This window comes from Thalassophryne amazonica, chromosome 22 (genome assembly GCF_902500255.1).
Source record: "Thalassophryne amazonica chromosome 22, fThaAma1.1, whole genome shotgun sequence".
Lineage (NCBI taxonomy): Eukaryota > Metazoa > Chordata > Actinopteri > Batrachoidiformes > Batrachoididae > Thalassophryne > Thalassophryne amazonica.
The window spans coordinates 8,580,546-8,602,379 of NC_047124.1; the positions used below are offsets into that span (position 1 = coordinate 8,580,546).

The 21,834-nt window shown below is 39.8% G+C and overlaps 1 protein-coding gene across 2 annotated transcripts in view; it reads left to right on the forward strand.

Moving 5' to 3' along the window:
• Window positions 1-21,834, forward strand: part of sema3c (sema domain, immunoglobulin domain (Ig), short basic domain, secreted, (semaphorin) 3C) — a 67,549-nt gene that overhangs the window by 12,809 nt on the left and 32,906 nt on the right. For both annotated transcript variants that reach the window (XM_034163496.1, XM_034163495.1), the window contains exons 3-4: window positions 16,298-16,458; window positions 18,772-18,834. In XM_034163496.1, the coding sequence (XP_034019387.1) occupies window positions 16,298-16,458; window positions 18,772-18,834 (224 nt within the window). The remainder of the gene's footprint in view (window positions 1-16,297; window positions 16,459-18,771; window positions 18,835-21,834) is intronic.

The following is a 21,834-nucleotide window of genomic DNA, read 5'->3' on the forward strand; positions in this document are numbered from 1 at the left end:
CATGTGACCTCAAGAAAGATGATATGACTTTCGGAGTGGCTATACGCCCAACCCTTGGTTCAGTAAAGTAAATACGCGAGCATATATGCCCAACCATAACTGACCAATGAGCGTGCTTGTAAGTTCACTTCCGGTTGCAACGCGGGGGAAAAGGATGGCTATTTTCTTGCCAGTTGGGGGAGGGTTTGCAGCCCGCGGAGGGACTGTGATATAAGCGGTTCTGTTTGGCTCATCACACCCAAGGAACTGTGTCAAACTAACACCATCTTACAGGCAACAAGCAGCATTTTGTTCATAAAAACTGTTTCATCGTCGTTAACTTTCATCCATTGCAGGGTTTTTTTCACAGTAATTAAAGATGGCGCCGTTAAATGTGTCAAACATACACCGCTTTTCACGCCGCAATATAGCATTAAAAAAGTGGTGTAAAAAACGTAGTTTACATGCACAAAACGTGTCAAATACACAATCACGGTTGGGCGAATAAGGTAAGACATTATATTTATCTGTCCAACGGTTGGGCGAATAGCCTTGCCTATGACTTTATATAAGTGCTTAATACTAACCACCTGTTTATTTTTAAGCAAATCCTTGAAATAGCCTTTTCTAAATATTCCCCATGTATAAGCATATATTTGACCTATATATATGTGACCTCTGCGCTTGACTTTGAACCAATTATTCTTAAAATCAAAGCATTTAGTCTTTGGTTGACCCACAGACTTTCACCAAGTTTGGTAATCAAATCAGATTAAAATGCCAAAACCAAAACCCCGGTATTCAAGACTGCATGCAGGCGTAAAAATCAAAAGCGGTTGCATTTTCCATATTGCAGGCTCCTCTATATCCTACAATTTAAGAAAAGGTAAGCGACTGCCAAATATTTGCACATCAGTGAGAGTGCTTTCACATTCTGCAAGCTGAGAGACGAGTTTTGTTTAAAAGGGCGTAAAAGAACACGTTTAACATGCTGCTTATTGCTTTTGCTCTCGGATCAAAAGGTTGGACTCACCGCTGCAAAAAATACCTTTGCAGAATGTTGGGATCAGAACCTCAGCCCTCTTTCAGCACAGTAGGCATGTTTGGGGTCACAGTCTGTGTTTATGATCAGGATCATTTAACCTCATCAGTGGTCTCACCCTGTTCTGGCAGACCTCCTTTATTCAATCGAGTATTAACTCAGAAATATATACAATATGTTCGTGAGCCGTGAGCGAGGTTTATTTGGGAGCGGGGAGGTTTACACATGGGTTTCTGTGGATGGTTTTGATTTAGCACACGCGCGGTTCGCCTAGTCCAATACGAAGAGATTGATTAAGATGATGGTTGCAGTTTAATGAGAGCGCCCTCATTGGAGTTTGTGCCACATGTGGGGAGCTGACAGACAGAACGCCTGATCGGAACCAGGCGGCTGGAGATCAGGGACCAGGCATCAGGGACCCCGTCACAAAACAGGATCCCCTGCTTCCACTGATTACTCCTTGCTTTTATCATGCCTCATTACATCCTCCAATCACCCCTCATTATTCAAAAAGTCACAGTCGTGTTCGCACGCCGTGCGTGGAACTCAGTCTGAAGGGTCGCAGGAACTAAGAGCCCAGATGTCTTCTCTGTAGTAGAGGACCTAGCTGAGACATGTGTGCACATCATTTAGGAGAGGATAACTCAACTGTTCTAGACTAATATGACCCCAATGAACAACTTGGGATATGTGTCAACATCTCTATCTGGGATGAACAGCCTGAAAATGACCACGCCCTTTTTCATCCCGAGTGTTACTTCAAATACAGCTACATTTTCTAAACTATAGCAGGTATAGATTTTCCAAGGTACTCAAAATGTTCAGAATGACCAATACATGTTTGGGAGGGTCGCAGAAAAGTGTAAAATTTCTATTTTGGTATTTTAACCCGTTTTGTCCTGCTAGTAACAATTGTTGCCGAAGTGTATCACTGTCATTTTCTACTCACAATAAAAAAATCTCAAAGTTACTAATGCAACTTTTTCCACTTACTTAAAAAAAAAACAAATCTGGGCATAAACAGGTTAAGACAAAACTGCTAAAATAAGTGGGTCAACTTGTTACCATACATCAAAAGAAAATGAATATTTGGCCAAATACAATGAAATTTATTTTCAGTCATACTGTTATCAATGGAGTATTGATTTGAAGTGAAAAATAAAAAAAAGAACTTGTTTCTTTAGCAGACAGCAGTATCTGGGAAATTCCCAACAGTCAATAGCCCAGGACGTTTAAGTTAATAATATCTCTGAAAATTTCAAATGAAAAATTTTACACTCTTGTTCGACATGTCCGACACTGGGCACAATTTGTTTCTAATTTTAACCAGCAAGGGGTAGAATTGGCTGAAATCTTGTTGCATGATATGTTGTCAAAGATTTTTGCATCAAAGTGAAACTTGGTTCATGAGGTCACCTCGTTAAAGGCTTTGGATACCTTTGATATTGTGTGTTTCAATTACAATTGTAGCCACAAGGGGGCAGAGCCTCTGAAACCTTGGGTTTGCGGACCTCAAACATGTGGACCTTCTTTTGAAAGAAGCAATTTCATGATGCAACATCTTCATAACATTAATTTTTATATTTTTTTATGGTGACATAAATTCTAGAAACGAGTGTCTGTTGTGTCTGGCTGATACCTCATATATACTCTAGTGTCTTTGCGGCCTTACGTACCTTCGAGCGAAGTCAAGTCTGACAGCCCTCTTTTTCTCCATTGTAGGGGCAGAATTGTTATTACAAATGTTTTCTGTTTCTTTTTCTTCTCCAGAGAGTTGTACATTGTACTGATGTGCTCTACTTTCCACTGGTTAACATAATAAACCCTTTGAAATAAAATCGGTGAAACTCTACTGTATTCTTATGGGTAATTAGTGGTAGTAAAAAAAACCACAATCATGTCCTTGCTGTTGTGAGGATGGACAGAGAAAAGCTCCAAATAGCTCTACATTAATAGACCATATACCTAAAGTGTGAGGTGGTCGCAAGGTCTATGGTCTTTGTGTACGGTGGAATGTCTTCTAACTTCCCCTACATACAGTAACTGCTTGTTGTGACAAATATATTTTTCAAAGGGATTGGGTGACCATTGCAGTCCTGCTGCTTGCACTGCCTTGAGCCACAGCGACTAAGATGTTTGATAAGCCCTTTCTCTGCCCATGTCTCTGTTTTGCCATTCTTGTGTCTGACCTTGCTACCTCTCTTAAATGTTTCATATGTTCTTCCATTGCAACATGTTGAAAGCTAATCAGTGACCATCGATACTTGAAGACAAACAGCATCTTTCCAAGGAGAGCCAGGATTGACTGGACTCTCCTTGCACTAGGGTTTACATTATCTCAAATCGATAGTCCAGTTCTTTGGAAAATTGCGTTCCAAGTATTGCAAACTTGGTGCTACTGAAGGCATTGGTTATGCAGTGCTTTAAATAAAGAGACGTAGTAAAGTCATGCCAGTTCACAAGTTCTGGAGGTTTGAGACAGACGTTTCTTTCATTATACGAAATATTTTACGACTTGAGTGTGTTTTATTTAAGCACTTAGATCATAAATAGCCCATCTGCAAGAGGTTCTATGGGTATATTTACCACAGCTTCTCTTAGAGCAAATCCTTGCTTTCTTTGAGTTAAGTCAAGTCTTGCAGCATGCATTGGCACAGTTGCATCCCCACCTTATGGAACCACTTGCACACCCGATGGGACCCATCCAGGCAATATGAAATATGGAAATATACATAGAATAAACCATAACAGTATAATTTTTGGGTCATTTGGTTCCAAAAACCCATATGGAACGGAGTGTTTGAAAATTTCAAGTAACGGCGTGTGTCCGTATACATATGTGCTGTTGACGTAGAAAACCACTCTGTTGCTTATATTTAGTTCATTGTGGCCATGTCATTCTTTAGCATGTGATGATTATACTCAACTGATGTTCCTGAAATAAAAACTACATAGATTTGTTTGTTACAATTGATCGTAGCATATATACTGAAATTAGTTAGGGGGTTTTTTTGTTTTGTTTTTTGTCAATAACTCTTAAAAAACATCAAATAGGCTTATTGTTACTATAGAAGTTGATATAAACTTAGGGTCAAGCAACATTTGGGAGCCAAATTTCAAGTCTCTAGGTGCAGCGGTTCTCAAGATATGGACATTTTCATCGATATTTTTGGCGATTTTTGAACCCGATATCTTCACTGGCTCCGTCCATATGGTTTTTGGAACCAAATGACCCATTGATCCTGCTATTGGTTTATTCTGTGTATATTTCCATATTCCATGCAAACATTATAGATTTCCAGTTTTTTTAAATAAAACCCTCCCTACTAGATTCCACAGTCAGGTGTAAGTGGTTGTACCCGTAGGCTTGTCCAGCTGCTGTGTCCTCAGTTGATGAGCACCTGCAGGGTACAAATGTCTTGACTGCAGTGTTGCAGTTGACTCAGTGGCCTCCATTCAAGACTTCACCTCTTCTGGGTTTCCTTAAAATCAGCAATTTGACATAAAGTAATTCCCTGGTACCTTGTAGCAAAAAACATCAAATCATCCTTCAGGTCTCACGTTTTGCACCAAAACTCTAGGTTTTAGTCCATCAGAGGAGTCACCCTTGCCTGATTGTCTTCCTTTTTCCTTAGGGCCTCCTCTTTGACTAGTAATACTCAACCTCTACACCCTCCATCCTATATCTTCTTCTTCCCACTTCCCTTGGACCTTAGCGTCTCTCCAGGATCCTCCCTGACAGTAAAACCATAGATTTACTAGTTCTGGGGGGATGACTGTAACTTGAGGCTTGTGGTGTGTGCAGGTGAGAGGTCAGGGCTTGGTTACCCAGAAGGTTGGGTGGAAGCGGGATGTGGGAAAGCGGGTGGCAGCCGGTGACATGTGAAGGGAAGAGCAGGTGCTAACTGTGGCATACTGGAATGCTTTCTAGCTGGCTGGCAGACGAATATGAATGAACGGGGCGTCTTCCTCACATTTCTGCTCCTGTGGGGAATATTAGGCGACACCTTAGCAAGTCATCTGTGTAGCATGTCCGCACCAACACAAACACATGCATTGGACACACGCACACACACACACACACACACACACACACACATAGTCAAGGGAGAAAATGCACTCTGGCCTCACGTGCCATATTAAGATATGACATCTGCCTTGGGAAGTCAGTTTAAGAAGACATAAGCACTCAGGCATTTTGTGCAGCAATATGATTCATATTCCCTAATGTCTGAATATAGCTAATTGGCAACAGACACAGACAACAAAAGGAAAATTAATGAGAGAGAGAGAAAAATTCTTTCCACGGGAGCCAACACTAGCTTCTGTCTGTAGCAGTACTTTCAGTACTGTAAATTTTTTAATGCTGTTTTGCTTTTTGAGCGCTGCGTACAGCCTGGGAATGTGGAATATGTCTGTTGACAGACAGTTGGACGACTCGGTCAGTACCTCCGCAGACATTCTGGGTGGTCTCCGAGCACTGAACAACACCTCGACTGCCTTCCACTTCATAGATATGCAACCATTTATTAAGGTGATGGAGGATTTCAAAAGATTAGATTTAAAATTTTTAAAAAGCATGAGAATATATTATTGAAATCCAGCCGAAAAACACGGCGATCTTCGCATTTATCAGTGTCTCTACTCTAGTGATGGCAATTAAAAGGAAACTGTACTGTGTTAACCCACCCCAACCCTTCTGAAAGATCATGGAGAAAAGCCGAGGACACACCCCCATTTCAACCTGGTGGCAGTGAATCAATGTTTACTCTCTAGAGTTGAGGATGGACAAGTTGTCTGCCTGGGTGGTTGCTATCCAGGGCCAGCACATGCTCCCAAACTTGACTTGACTTGTCATGTGATGTAATTTTGTGACATCATATACTGTATATACATTGACATGCCATTTAAAGTTGCAGTTTGTCATCATTCTGTCACTACTATTCAACACTTATTGCGAAAAATGTCTGATGATGTCAGTTATGACATCATCAAGTCATGTTACACACGTGCATGCATTCAGACGACACTTTATTTGCCAGATTCATGTGCACCTGAATAATTCATTCATTCATCGTCTACAGCTTATTAAAATTAAGGGTCGCGGTGGGCTGGAGCCTATGCCAGCAGTCATGGAGCACGAGGCGGGGTACACCCAGGACAGGATGCCAGTCTGTCGCAGGGCCACAAACAGACAAACAAACACAGAGCACACCCCACACACACCTAAGGACAATTGTAAAGAGTCCAATCCATCTAACCCGCATGTCTTTGGATGTGGGAGGAACCGGAGCACCCGAGGAAACCCCGCAAACACAGGGAGAACCACCTGAGATTAATCTTTGTGAAAAATGCAATGCAATGGTTTACCTTGACCTTTGATCCAATATTAATGACACCAGGATGCCACATGATTGGCTGTCATTATAGTACCAGAGATATGGACTCACATGTGCGCGTGCTTTAGGCTGCCCCAAGTTGCTCAGGGTTCTTGTCACAATGCAGTGGGTTGGGATTTGGCACAAGACCTCCGACCCTCCAAAGGCTTGAATAATAACATTGAAAATATAATAAAAAAATTGTTTGTCAGCTTGACAACAAAAGCAAGTTCATGTTTGTTTATGTCTGCATATATATTGCTGAAGTTTGAGTAGCAGTAGAAGTAGAAACTGATCCCTACACCTCTATACCCTGTACCTGTCATTCAATAGTCAACATCCAATTCACAAAAGTTGCCACTGCAACTTGACTCACCATAACTGATGCCATGACATGTTTTGTTGATGTGTAAAGGTTTACTTCTTCAAACTGAAGCTTTTGGTGTACACCAAAAGTGATGTATCACCAAACAGAATGGACGAGCGTCGTGTTCAGGCTCAAGTCATTTTTCATGTCTAGAGGGGTACGTGTCATTACCAGGGTGAAGTCTTTCACTGGTGCAGTATGTGGGAGAGGCCAGTGGTGTTGTAGGTAAGTGCAGCCATCCAGAACTCAACCGAGGAGCTCTTGGTATTGTCTTGACAAAGAGCTTGGTATTTGGCAAAGGATTTGAAGTCAGGCCTGTGTGATAAAACCCTCTCTAGGAGAGATGAATTGCAAGGGGGCGGTTTAATCCCCTGCTTCAATATTTATCAAGATGGCGGATTGGGGTCCTCCCACCGGCTGCCCTTGACAACCACAGAACAGGTTCCACGCTGCACTGAAAGGAAAGCTAGCCTCATTAGCATGGAGTTAATTTATTCATGCCAGCCTTTCAGGTAGTAAGCCAATTGGCGATGGCTAATTTGCATTGGGGACACTCTGACTGGTTTGTAATTGGTCCACTGCCACCCTGTTAAGTGTTAATTAGGTGCGGGGATCTTTTGGCTTGTGTTCACACACTGGTGGAAATAAAAAAAAACAACAATAGATGCAGTTTAAGCACTTATCCTTTTGTTTGACGAGTACAGCTAGCTAGCTCTCGCAAGTGGATCCAGTAATAATTTCCTTATTCTAAACCGGTTTCTGGAACGTTGGTGACATACTGACTTCATGCTGGAATGACTGCAGCTGTTGTGTTACAGCTGTGCAGCTAATCCATGTAAATATGAACAAATAATACCTTTTCTCTTTGGCTCAGATGCAAAACATCTGGACTTTTAAAGGTTAAATTGTCTTCTTGTAGTCGCCTAAGATTACGCATGACTACATAGTTGCGCAACACATTATTTGCTTGCAAATAAGCTCAACAAACTAGTTTTCAAGCTTTCATACTAATTAGTCTTGGTTGCTAGTTTACTGAGCCGTTATTGTGGCTGGAACAGGTTAGCTTTTGTTGCTATTGGACGCAGTTGTGAACCAGCTAATTCACTAATTCAAGGGAATGTGTTTGTACGTTCCACTCTTGTGTTACAAATTACTTCAATTTGTCATGATCTTTGTGGGAAACTTTGTGTACTCCATAATTTTATAAAGTGGTTTGTCTGACACAGCTAACTGCCTTCACTTTGGACGCTGTTTATTTTTGGTGCATCAAAGCTCAGCAGTATTTTTTAACTTGCTGCTGATGCAAATTCAAGTCGAAATGGACAATAAATATTTGCACGGATTACTCAATAAGGTAGTTTCCCCCCTGAAAGTATGTCCTCAAAAGCCTGGATCACGATAAATTACATTTATATAACCTGGAATTTGTAAGCATGATGGTGATTTTTTTTTTTTTTCTGTCAATTTGGTCCAAGTCCTATAATATTGGCAAATAAAACGTTGTTGACAACATACGTCAGGTCTTTAGGCTTTGGAAATGGGGGAAAAAAAAACACATTTTAAGCTACACGTAATACACCTGCTCCTAATTTCCATCATGCATCCTGATGTTGGCGTTGGATAGCATGGTGATATATTTGTTTACCATCCTTGGCACCCAGATGGAAGGTCTCCAGGTCAAGGCCACTCATGTTCTGTTTTTCACATACATCTCAAGTTGAGTCAAGAAGGACATCCATTGTAAAAATTGTGCCAAATCAATATGTGGATCCAGACCGGATCTATTGTGACGACCCAAAACAAAGCAGCAGCAACAAAAACAATATTTCTTAAGATTATTCCCAACAACAAGTCCAGAAATATCCAGCAAGTCGTAGACAAGCTACATGCAAATCCAACCTGCTTCTAATTTCTGTCATCCATCCAACAGGAGGCAGTGTACAGAAGAGATATTATACAAAACAAATGGGTAACAAGAGAACCTGGCCACAGGGAGAACATGGCCTGGGTGAAGAACTCAGTTAGGGTTAGGTTGGGGCATAGGCGTAGGAGGTTGGGTCTATTTGGGGGGACGACACCAAATTTGCCTGAATTTCAGAAACCCCCAGCGGGTTTCTGAAATTCATGGCTCCTAAAACCATTACAATACATTTATATATATATATATATATATATATATATATATATATATATATATATATATATATATATATATATTTTTTTTTTTTTTTTTTACACAATTGTCCTTTATTGACTGAGTTTCATTCATGAAGTCAGTGGTGTGTGTAAGTGAAGAGTTAATGGTCCATGTCCTCAGGCACGGGTAGGAAACATACGCCTGTTTATCAACCAAATGTCACAGACAAAATGACAAGAACAACCAAAACTACGTACTTATGGAAGGAAATATTGTCTCCCTTGTTCCCCCGTTTGTGGCTTTGCCAACATGCGCAGCTTTCCACCTGTTTCTTGACGAGACTAATTGAACTTCTATGCGTGCTACCTCCTGACTTGCCTGGAATTAAAATGGCAACCACGCCTCCTTGCCGGGACACGGCTCAGTGCAAGTGCGGCCTCTAGTACTCATAAACCTGCAAAACTGACAGGGGGTCAAATACTTATTTTCCCCATTCTATATAACCTCTATGGTTGGTCCACAGGTGGCCTTTAGTTCTCTTACTCTCTGCCAGGAGGCAGCACTGCTTGGGCTTTGGACTGGAAGGAGTGGGCTTCATGCTGGCATTTACAGCCCTAGACCCTGGCACTAGACTCTATAGAGTTGAAGACATCTGTTCTACTTCTACACTGATGATGGTCATCACACTTTCGAGTAAAATTTCATCATCAGTTTTTTTTTCATGGCCTTTGGAATATTTTTTAGACATAAATATATTTTCCTTAACATGGCCCATGCCCAAATTTCCCAGCCCATCTGCCCGAATTTGAGCATTTTGCCGAGCCCGGGGGGGTGGTTGCCGCCCCTGCCCCCCCCCCCCACCTCCTATGCCTATGGGTTGGGGCTAGGATTTGTTAGGGTTATGGGTTGAGTTGGTCACAACTGGGGCTCACTTTGCATCGGGCAAACTTCTCCTTTAGCCAAACAAATGTACATTTTGTGTTGATCTGTTTCATCAAAATCAATCAATGTCCGATCAGTTTTTCCTCATTGTATGCCCTCTAAAATTGGTTATAACAGCCATTTCCCATATGTAATAAGGCTGTAGTCTACTTTGAAATCTGAGTATCATGACCAAAAAAACAATAAAAAAAATGAAATAAATTGCAATTTTAACTGAAACCATATGCAGATGATATATTAATATTAAACTAGGTCAGATAATGTAAATTAAATCCCATGGCTTTGATTTATTTCTTCTTCCTACTTTTTCAAAATAAGATATTTTGGGCCATTTTAAAGTGTATTACAAATTTGAAACTCAGACATTTTTAGTTATATTTTTTCAATGAACTCTTTTGGCCCACTTGCAATACCTTTACAGCCACCAGGGGACTGGGGCCACACTTTGAGAATCTGTGTTATAAGATAATGCCGCTTATTGTTTTTGAGTTATGCCAACAGTCTAGACAGGATGGATTCATGCACTCACTGCATTTTGCAGCGATCCTCTATCAGATCCGTGACCACGTTGTTTACTCCTGCAGGAATTACCATAAAACATCCTCACTTCCTTGTGGTGTTGCAGCAGAAAGAAAAGCAGCATTGCCCTCTGTCTCCTGTCGGCAGCAGTTAAATGAGCGCCGCAATCTCCTCTGCACTTTAATTGCCACCACACAGACTGGAGCACAATGACAAGTCTCCTTCCGTTGCCTGCATTTCTTTCTATTTCTGCTTGGCTTTTCACCACAAGCATTTAAAAGGACACGCTATTTTTGTTGTTGTTGTTTTTAACACTTTGTCGCCTGTCTGGGTCCCACTGCAGAGCTGAAATATTGATCTTGTGGTCACTTCAGCTCTATTAGCAGCACAAAGACAAAGACAGTCAAAGGGTCATTTTTGATCAATACTGGAATGCTCAAAGGACGTTAATCAGGGTATAATTCTGTGATGTTGATCTAATGGTATGGCCAATAGTTTCATTCTGTACTTACAATCAGGTGTCAAAACCCAACCCCTCGTCCACATCATCACACCTTGGTAATGGATCAAATAGGGGGCACTGTCTGTTGGGGTGAAATACGATGGACTTTGTGTGCCCCGTGGACACTACGGTAGCAATGAAGGCGGTAGGTCTGATGAAACAAGAAGTCCTCAATGGCGGATCAGGCGGAGGAGGCGATGCCTTGTAACCCAACAGCTGTGAAGGCAGATGAACATTGCAGCAGGTCCCCAGGCACCAACTGTTGCAGATTTCCCAGCCATGGTACCAGGCTACGGATCTGTCATGGACCTTGTGTTTGTCAGCATGCAATGACATTCCCTCATTAAAAAAAAAAAAAAAAACACTCACAGGCATCTCAACATCGACCCTGGATGTAGATTTTCAAAACTGGGCCTGTTCAGTCATCTCTCCATCCAGGAGAGACCATCTTCCTCGCCACAGGAGCATTCCCACAATGACAGTCATGACTTATTAGCAATGTCAAAAATTTAGTTTTGCAGACTCTGCTCTGAAAGATTTGTTTGTTCGTTCTCACAAGTTAATCCGTTCACCTCGCCTTCCTGACCCAATGATGTGTATTGGGTCATTAAGCTCACTTTTACTCCATAATGTTCATCAATTATTGCTATTTCCTACCCTTCCCTGAAGGTAATTCCACTCATTATCCTGCATGCCAGCAATGCAGCAGGGTATTGTGTTGTATAGCCTTGTGTGTTTATGTCTATGTACAAATGAGCAGATTTGCACCAAAGTTGGTAGGAGTTTTTTCCAGCATGTCTGGAGACGTTTAACTCAAAGATTATGATCACGGTCATCAAAAATATAAAACGCATACAGGAAAAACACATTTTTCCAGGATATCTCTGCAACCCATAGATCTAGAGAGGTCATCTAAACGTTACAGTTAATTATTTGGAATTACATGGTGGTATCATGAAATTTCTTGGGGATGTTTAACAAATAAGTCTAGGACGACAATTTTTATGTTTTCAGTCTCACCACTGATACTCCTCATAGAACTTGAATCGACTAGAATACTCTCACAACACAGTATTATGCGTAACTTCCCGGTTGGTCTACTCCCATTTGGTCTACTCCCAGTTCGCCTACTCTCAGAAATGTAGAGTAGTGCCATTTTGTCTACTCTCATTTTGTCTAGACCAAATGGGAGCAGACCAACCGAGAACCTAGCTGTAGACAAACTGGGAATTTTTAGAGTAGACCAAATGGGAGTAGACCAACCGAGAACCTAGCTGTAGACAAACTGGGAATTTTAGAGTAGATCAAATGGGAGCAGACCAACCGAGAACCTAGCTGTAGACAAACTGGGAATTTTAGAGTAGACCAAATGGGAGTAGACCAAATGGGAGCAGACCAACCGAGAACCTAGCTGTAGACGAACTGGGAATTTTAGAGTAGACCAAATGGGAGTAGACCAACCAGGAATAAACCATATTATGTGCATGTGCAGAGTCAACGCCTTTCATGGTTCCACTTAATGCCTTTGGTTCAGTTCACTGTCCTCTTTGAAGGGCTGCAACTGCTTGACAGATTATTGAGTGGAGAGAGGGTCAGCTAATTTTTTTTAGTGCACTGGTCATCAACACTTTTAATAGAGAGCCAGATGAATAATTAAGTTGTGAAAACGTCGCCATTCGGCATTTAAGGAATCTTTTTCAGTAGATATGATGCAGCTCCATCGTAGCAAAGAAAGCAACCTGCTGTTTAATATTGAATGAGGGCTTTTGTCCTGCTTCTGCTTGACCTCTTCACTTAAATAGAAATCATCCAAAAAAAAAGGAGATCCCACTGTACCTCTCTTGGATTAAGGAACGCTTTATCACCAAAGGTCCATTCAGAGTCCATGCACATAATGGAAAAACCCACCAACTGCTGATGTTCAAACCTGCTACCCTTCTTTCTGCTTCCCCTTCTTTTCTGCTCCTTGTTTAATTTTTTTTTTTTTTTTTTTTTTTTTTTTTGGCAATGTATTCCATTCCAAAAGCTATAGAACTTTAATCTTCAGTTCTTTGTGATTCTCGGCAGAAGACACGATTTGGATTCTAAAACCACAACGTCCACAATAAGCAGCTCATGAGTCATGATGTCCAAAAACATGTTTGTCCTTCTATCTTCTCCAAAAGTTGCTTGAGCTCAACAGTGTAGAATGCAAGAGCAGCAAACCACATGTGGTCCATATGATTTCTTAAAAAAAAAAAAATGCTTTTATTGGTGGGGGGGTCAGTTTATTTGTTTGTGTTCATGGTGTCTAATTTGAAACATCTGGAAAAGTAACAAGAGAAGTAGAGTTTACAGTCTGCAAAACCTCATTGATAGTTCCTGAGCTGGTATCTGCAAACACCTGGTCTCTGTAGATACAATGCACCACCTCAACAATTCTTCAAAGTCCACGTATCCTCCTGATGGAGCTGGTGTCGGAGCTCATGACTCGTATATTTGTGTGGGATTGGAATCAGCGCGCTGAGAAGATACCGGATCCACTGGTATGTTGTTTCCAGAGGGTCAGCTTATCTCTGAGCTGGATCCCTGCAGAGTCCAATCCCAGCACCACTGACAAAACAAAACGCAGCACACCAACACGTCAAACGGTCATTGCACCCTGAACCCCACTGATGAACAATTTGTTCCACATTCAGAAAGTTCTGGAGGGAAGCTGCTAGAAGAAGAGCTGAAAAGGCGGTCGTGACGCTGTCGGATTGTTCTTTCAAGCATTTCTCAGGGTCAGAATTTCTGTGGAAGCATTAGTGCCACTATAGACTGAACTAGAAATCAATGATTCATCTTTTAAGAGCAAAAGAAAGAGGCTGTTTAAGCTGTACAAAAAAAAAAAACTGCCATTATAATCACAACTTTAATCAAATAATATAATTTTTATTCTTTATTTATTGACAGTTGTAATATAATATATATAATACTGTAATATCATAAAGCACCAATGACTGTGCCAGTTAAATTGGTAGCTTCATATATTTAGTGAGTCCATCTGACAATAATATAATTTTAGTTGTTATTCTAAATAGTTTTGGAATTTATCACTTTTTTGAGTCTTTACAATTAACCTTTATGTAGATATTGATATAAAACACTGATGAAAAATGACACATTGTTTATCTCTTATTTTTTATTGTTTTTACGACATTAAATTTAGAACACATTTTACAATTTATAAATGATGTTCTGTATATTCAGTTCAACATGTTTTCATGATTTTTTTTAAACTGGTGTTTGACTTTTGACATCTTTTATGCTGTTATTTATCTTTTGATTGAAATGTTTCAAGGGTTACTTGAAAATTTCTGACTGAAAGTACTATATAAATAAATATTATTGCTTTATGTTAACATGCCTTAAATTTATTAAAAATATAAAACTAAATTAATTGCATGAGTAAATGAGATGAGTTGTACATTTTCTGTCTTAACTTTTTGTTTTAACTTAAAGTGCATGCATTTGTTAAGTCAAATTAAAATTTTTAAGTTTGTTTAGTTAGATTAATTTACTGTTTTTGTTTTTAATTTGCTTAATACAATTTTGTGCATTCTGATGACAAAACAAATTTAACTGGCGTTAAATTATTTTGTTTTGTTTTTTAGTTTACCAAACCTCTTTAAGCTCTTGCAAGTGGTTGGTTGGTTGGAATTTGGCAATTAGTTAAATGGAAATGAGCTTTGTTTACATCGGACATTTCATTTATTTTTAGTGTAAACATTTGTCTGGATGGCGACACTGAGTCCACCATAAACGTGCTCCAGGCAGCTCTGTAAAAACATGACAGAAAAGCACAAGTCGGGTGATGACAAGAAAATGTAACTTGGAGTTCAGTCGAATCAGTCATAAGAAAGAAATCTGAGGTATATGGCACATCTTGACTTTTTGTGTTGCTCTCGTCTAAAAGTTGAACTCTGCTGTCGCTTTGTTTCTTTACGCTGACGCTTAACTCAACCTCTGAGATTATATCAGCTTTCTTCAGACTATAATGTCTAATTATAAAGTTGGAACAGTTCTATTTAATGATAGGTGCCAACCAAACTACGTCTAAAGAATGTTTTTAAATTAAGGTTTAGCTCCAAGTCTAAAAATAAGATACAGTATGAGACACCTAATTTGCAAAAGTGTTTAAAAAAAAATTAGATTTTCAAATTTGGAACCCAGCTTGTTTTAATTAGCGGTTGGGGATATGTAACATTTTTAGCGTCTTTGGAGTTCGGGAAATACTCCAGTTGACAACATGCCTTTAGTTTTAGGTCCATTTCTGGCAAGTCAGGTGTGTGCGTGTTCTTCATTGGGCACCAGATAATTCTGGAAAAGACTGTGCTCTCAGAAAAACCTTGAAGACGTTAACCGTATAAGGAGATTCATCGAAACATAGTGGACTGAGGAGTCGTGGGAAACGGGCCGGCGACTGAAGTGGTTAAGTTGTCTTTATTTAAAGTTAAACACTCCAGGCTTTACATGGCAAACCCACCAAGCAACAGTCTGTGATTACAGGCAGTGGTGGCACAGAAAAGCTACTTTTCTTCCAGATAAAAGACCCCAGACTCAATAGTGTATACCAGAGAATAATGAAAATGTGACTTTAGCCCATGGCATTATAGAGACGCATTGGCAACCAGTTTGTTGATTAGAAGAGGGGCTACAAATGGAGCTCTGAGAGGGTCAACGGGAGAGAGTTAATGGAGGATGTAGATCCACAATGACTCCATCCCCTGCTCTGAGTGCAGATTGAAAAAGTGATAAATATGCATGAGTTTGGCTTCGACAGTAAAGGCCTTTGATGGTAAGGTTGAGGATTCTCTGTCTCCAGAGTAAATAGGCTGAAAATAACTGGGTTTACTTTGTATGGGTGAACAATGTGCACTTATAATGAGTTGAAACAGGAAGACGTTCATGTAGTACATGTAGCGACTGCATCTCTTTCCATATGTACTCTGGTCCTTCTTGTCTCTCTGGCATAAGACAGAAAACCCTGAAATCGTAATGCACAGTGGAGTCCGGTTGGATGGACTCACCAGAACGTTTGCACATGACGTGGTGTTGCTTCTATTGCAAGTGCTTTGGAGAAAATTCATTTATAGTCTAATTAAGTTTAAGTATGATGTGAATTTCTAAGTTTTGGGTCTTCAAAGAGTTCACTTGTGTCTTTTGAAGAGGTAAGCCCTATGTAGGCCCTGAAGCCCATTGGTAGGGGTGTTTATCCCCAGACAGCATGAAACTACTTGCCTCAGACATTATGCCAGTCCATGGGCTAGGACAATGCAGATGAAGTGTCTCGTCCAAGACTGTGACTGTAAATCTCAGGTCTACTTATCTTGGTGTGGGTACAATGTTAATGTGTCCTTCAGAAATAAAATGTGAAGAATGTTATCAACCAAACCTTCCCCTATCTTAGACTTGCAGGCCTACGAGTCTTTTGAATACTTCAGTCTGTCAGACAAGGCCATGGACTACAGGATACTGCAGATGGATGAAGACCAGGACAGGATGTATGTGGGCTGTAAGGACCATGTCCTGTCCATGGACATTAATAACATCACCCATGGCACACTTAAGGTCAGCAGATACTTCTTATTATGGTCTGTGATTAGCAATATTTTTCTCATATAGTTGTGTCGAGATTTAAGCAAAAGCAACTGGACTTTTTCTTTTGTCTTCTCGATGTTTCACCACAAACCCAAGTGGTTTCTTCAGTTGAAAGTTTACACAAGAGAAATGCTTTGATGCAAAAATGCACAGTATAAATTACATGAAGAAGTTCAATCAGGCATCAAAACCAACTGAGCTGAGCCCTCTATGTCCAAGTGGGCTTTGGTGTCACATTTCCAAGGCAAAGCAATTTGAACCAACTGGACTGGTACTTGCATAAGAAAAAAAATCTTAAAACCTTGACTCCAGGACAGCTGGGAGTCTTGAGGAGGACATTTCATCTAGACATGTTTTGGCTGGTGACAGGATGAGAAACATCCTCCCAATCCTGTTACCACAAAAAGTGCCAAAGGTCCCCAGAGACATTGTGGGTACAGTAAGCATGAACACTAAAACCACGCTTATGCACCAACACAGTCTCCCCACAGCCGCTGAAGTTCTTAAAATGGAATGTAGTGCATCAGACTGTTGTGCAATGTAGAACCCTATCGAATTTTAATTTGAAGTGGGCGTGTCCAGGGTCATCCTTAGCATGGTGAAACCGAATCCATGTAATTTAAAGGTACTATGAATGATTTTCCTACCGCTAGATGTTGCACTTGCAAATTTAAAATTCTCATAGTTAAGCATGCACGTGAGGTCAGACTGAGAATGTAAATGTGATGGTAAAGCTCATAGCACAGAGGGAGCGCCACCTCATTCTCTGCACAGGATATCATTAAGTCACTAAATACTGTAGTTACGCAGATAATAGTTGTTGACTGCTATATTAATATTTAAAACTCCATTCATAACACCTGTATATAAACTTCTCGATGTCATCTGCCTGGATGACTTGGAATTTTAATTGACAGTTTCCCTTTTATTAACGAGTACCATAGTTTCCAGAGTATAAGTCACAGTTTTTGTTGTTCTTGTTGTTTTTTACTAGTTTAGGAGGCCCTGCAACTTATACTCTGGTAACAAAATTTTACAAGTTTGTTATTAATAATAGTAATTATAATGACTATTTATATAGAACTTTTCCAAGAATCAAAGTACTAAACAAAATAAACTCCAATAATAACTCCAGCATCTAAAGTCTGGGTCTTTTAGTGTTGCTTAGGGTTAGTGGCCGGCGATCACCTTAGTATTTCTTCTGTTATTCTTGTTGCTTAATGCTGACAAATTATACTGTATTTGTTGTCTTTGTGACGTGTGATTTTGTTGTTTTCTCTCTGTTTGAGATGCGGCTCCATCCAGAGATGGGAGTGGTGTCTTCTTCTGCAACCCTTCTGTCCTGTGCAATGGGAACATTTCCTGTATATTCATTTTGTAAATTGTTTTGTCAATTGTGTTGGTAGAATGGCCCAAGCAGAGGGTCGCCCCTTTCAGTCTGGTCTGCTTGAGGTTTCTTCCTGAAATCATGAGAGGGAGTTTATCCTTACCATTGTCATCTGTGTGCTTACTCTGGGGGTTAGTAAGGTTAGACCTTACTTGTGTGAAGCGCTTTGAGGCAACTTTGTTGTGATTTAGCACTATATAATTGAAAATAAATTGAAAAATAAATTGAAATACAGCATTGCACAAAAATTCCAAATTAAAGAGCTCATAACTCTTACTATATATGCTTTATTCCTCTTCAAGAGGACTGTTTGACAGGTGCGACTTATACTCTGGAAAATATGGTATATACTCAGCTCAAATTGTATGATAGGAACTTCCTGTAATTACCGCCAGTACACAGGAACACCAAAGACAACACAAAAATAGCCTTATTTGCTAAGTTTGGGTGTGCAATGATATGCAAATGTTCAAACATTTGTTGCGACCAGAACAATTTTGGAGTTATGCAAAACAAGCCGTGATACTGCTTCAGGTGTCTGAAAGCTGGTTTTACACAAACTGAAGGAGTTTTTTTTCATTGGCGTAATTAACAGGCATGAAGCGCATAAACAGAAGGGAAAGTGTTTACGTCCCCCCAGCGATTTTGCTGCACCACATCCATATTTTAAACAGTGTGATGCATTCCCTTTTTTTTTTTAGATTTTAGAACACACCAAATTTTCCAACACAGTGTAATCGCTGTCTGCTCACTGATACATGTGCTTGTTGTTAGTTTTTCATAAATGTCCCTGGGATTTCTCTCACTGTAGCCTCAGAAATGAGACATTATTGAACAACGTATCACGTCTTTATCTTTACTTTAAATTTGGATGATGTGTTGTTTCTCCCAACCAGGTGTTTTGGCCTGCGTCCACCAGCAAGATAGAAGAATGTGAAATGGCAGGCAAAGACCCCACGGTGAGAACCCTCAGACTTCCAGATGTTCCTTTTTTTTTTTAAAGAACAGTCTATTGTTTCATTATGGAAGTAATTTAAATGACAAATATCAGTGCTTATTATAATATCTTTGGGATGGGGTTAAATTTGGAACATTTTCTTCCTCTCCTCAGAAGATATTTGGAAACCCTTGGCAACAACGGTGAAACTGTATGACATAGATTTTTGGTCAGGTCAGGTTTACATACATCTGGCATCCCCAAGAATACTGTGGTAGTAATAAGCTGTCAGTTGTTTGTTTGAACTGTGCTTTTTATGAGATGGAATGATTATACAGTATGCATCTTTAATTGGAAAAAAAAAAATTGATTAATCTCAGAACCTCCAGTGTCACCGAGTGCAAATGTGCCACATTTACTGTATTTTCTGCAGTACATGTTGCTGGGTTTACTAGTTTTGGAGGTCCTGCAACTCCAACGTGATTTATATAAAGACTAAAAAAAGCACAGGTTCATTATTATTAATAATAATAATTAAATGACTATTTCTGGGGTTTCATCAGGAATCAAAGCACTAAGCAAAATAAGAATAACCGAACGTACACAGTACCAATGCACAAAAAAATCCCAAATTAAAGACCTAGTGATGCAATACAGAAAAGAGATGTAACTTATACTCTTTATATTTGTTTTTTCCTCTTTAAGTGGCATTTTTCCAAGTATGATTTATACTCTGGAAAATGTGGGATATGTACAGTAACTAGACACTGGTGGTCACCATCAGCAATCCTCTAGCATATTTGACAGTCAATTGCCAATTAAATTTTTTGGTTTCCTGGAGATACACTTCCAGTAGGGCTGGTTTCAGCATTTTGTGAAGACTTTTCCAAAAGCTTAATGTTCACGTGCCTCATCCATCCCACCACCAGCTTTGATGTGTGTTTGCGGGTGTTGTGCAGTTGCAACATCCATCTGTGTTGAACCGTTAATAGTTTTACAATACATTGCACAAGTTACACTGGTATCAAAACAGCTACAGACCACGATGCTACTCTGACCATGTTAAACAACCGGTTACCATGCTCTTGAGGATGAATATTAGAGACTAGAGTACCTGGTGAAATGCTGTTGCACCTGCATTAATTCTATTGTACCTGCATGAAATGTAAGCATCCTCCAGGTGGAGATATTGCTCCATTTCAAGAACCTTGAGAGATGCCAATGACAACCTGTTGCTTATAGTAGTAGATGTGCTTTTTTAAATCATTCTGTTCCAGAAAAAGTACATTTCAAAGAAATATTTCTGTCCATAAGTATATGTAAACGTCTGCCCAAAACTGAAATATCACACTTCCTTCTTTTAGTTGGCTTTGATCATTGTTGTGTTTGCCTTAATGTATCTGTATGGATATGTGGAGAAGTATTGATAAGGGAGATGGTTTCATTTACTGTTGCAAGAAAAGACATTTGCAGTATTTTTGTGCAAACAAAAATACACCAGATAAAATTTTGTTTGAGGGTTTTTTTTTTTTTTTGATATTTTAGTATATCCATCATGTAACACCACATTTGACCAATACTGTGATACTAGAGTAAACTAACTCCAGTAACTAACAAAGTGTTTGTCGGCAAACTCAACATGTTACTATAACCCTGCTGGTTTCTTGGCTTTCTGGTTAAGATGGAGACTAAAGGTTTTGTCAGCTGTTCCCAGACACACTGCTTGAAGTGGGTCTAAACCGGATCAGTGCGTGCCGCCTCCTGGGATTTCCTTCTCCCATCTGTATACTTGTGTCAGGTCCGACCGTATGTGAAGCAGGCAGCGGATGTGGACGAGGTTCCTGACTTACCCAAATGTCCTTATAGCATCATAATAGTGTATCTGGAGAAACATGAGGTGTGGGAGGACTCCTATAGCCCACTGCAGGGAAAAAATAAACCAGAATCAAAGCGCACCAATGGGGCACAGCTCATCACTGGGACAATGGAAAGATTTCACAACATGGCCTGATTCTGAGCAACACTTGTTATGTGCAGGAAGGTTTAATGAAGACATACAACAAGACACTGAAGACTGATTCCTCCTGCGCCTCTGCTTTTCACTAATTGGGTTGGTCTGAATCATACAGAAATAACACTGCAGTGCAGAATACAAAAGGAAAGAAATGCTTGTGCAAATTATCCCCCACCCAACAAAAAAAAAAAAAGTAAAATTAGTGGGCCCACATGGGCTAAAAGTGCTTTTCTTGCTCGCGGCTGACAGTTGGCTGGCTACGTTGACCCGGCGTACGAGCTGCCACTCATAGCAACCTAATTATTCATACCTTTATAGCTTAAAATAGCTTAAACTGAGTTTTAAATAAAATAAATAAATAAATTCACCCTGTACACTTGCCATGAGCAAGGAAACTAATACTGAAAAAAGAACATCTTGGTGCCATAACTAATAATACTAGCATTAACTATGTCAGTATATTAGCTGCACTTATTTGGGCTTTAAATTTTATAAGACACAATTGCTTTCGGAAGAGCACCTTTCCCCATTTAGGTTTTTTTTTTTTTTTTTTGTCATTTATTGTTACACAATTCTTAGCATTAGCCTTTTCTTACTGTAGTTGTGAGCATTTTATCTTCATACATATGGAGGAGTCACACGCAAAAAAATTTTGACTTGGTTATGTGAAACACAGCTTATGCAACCCTGCAGAATTCCTTCAACTAACTGTTACTTTGTTATTTGAGTAAGCTACCTATAGCCAGCCAGCTAGCTACCCTAGCTAAACCAGCCTATTAGTTACTGCGATGCTTGGTATTTTTTGTATAGTGGTTTTTGCCCAAAATACAGCAAGCTATCACATTATTTATGTTACAGGTTCCAGTTTATCCTACTACCTATTACATTTCCTTGAATGATTGATATTGTTCAGATTTATAAGACAACACTTGTTACAACAACACACTCAAGTAACTGTTAGCTTATTGTTCAATCTCCCACACAACACAAGCTAGCTAGGTATCAATT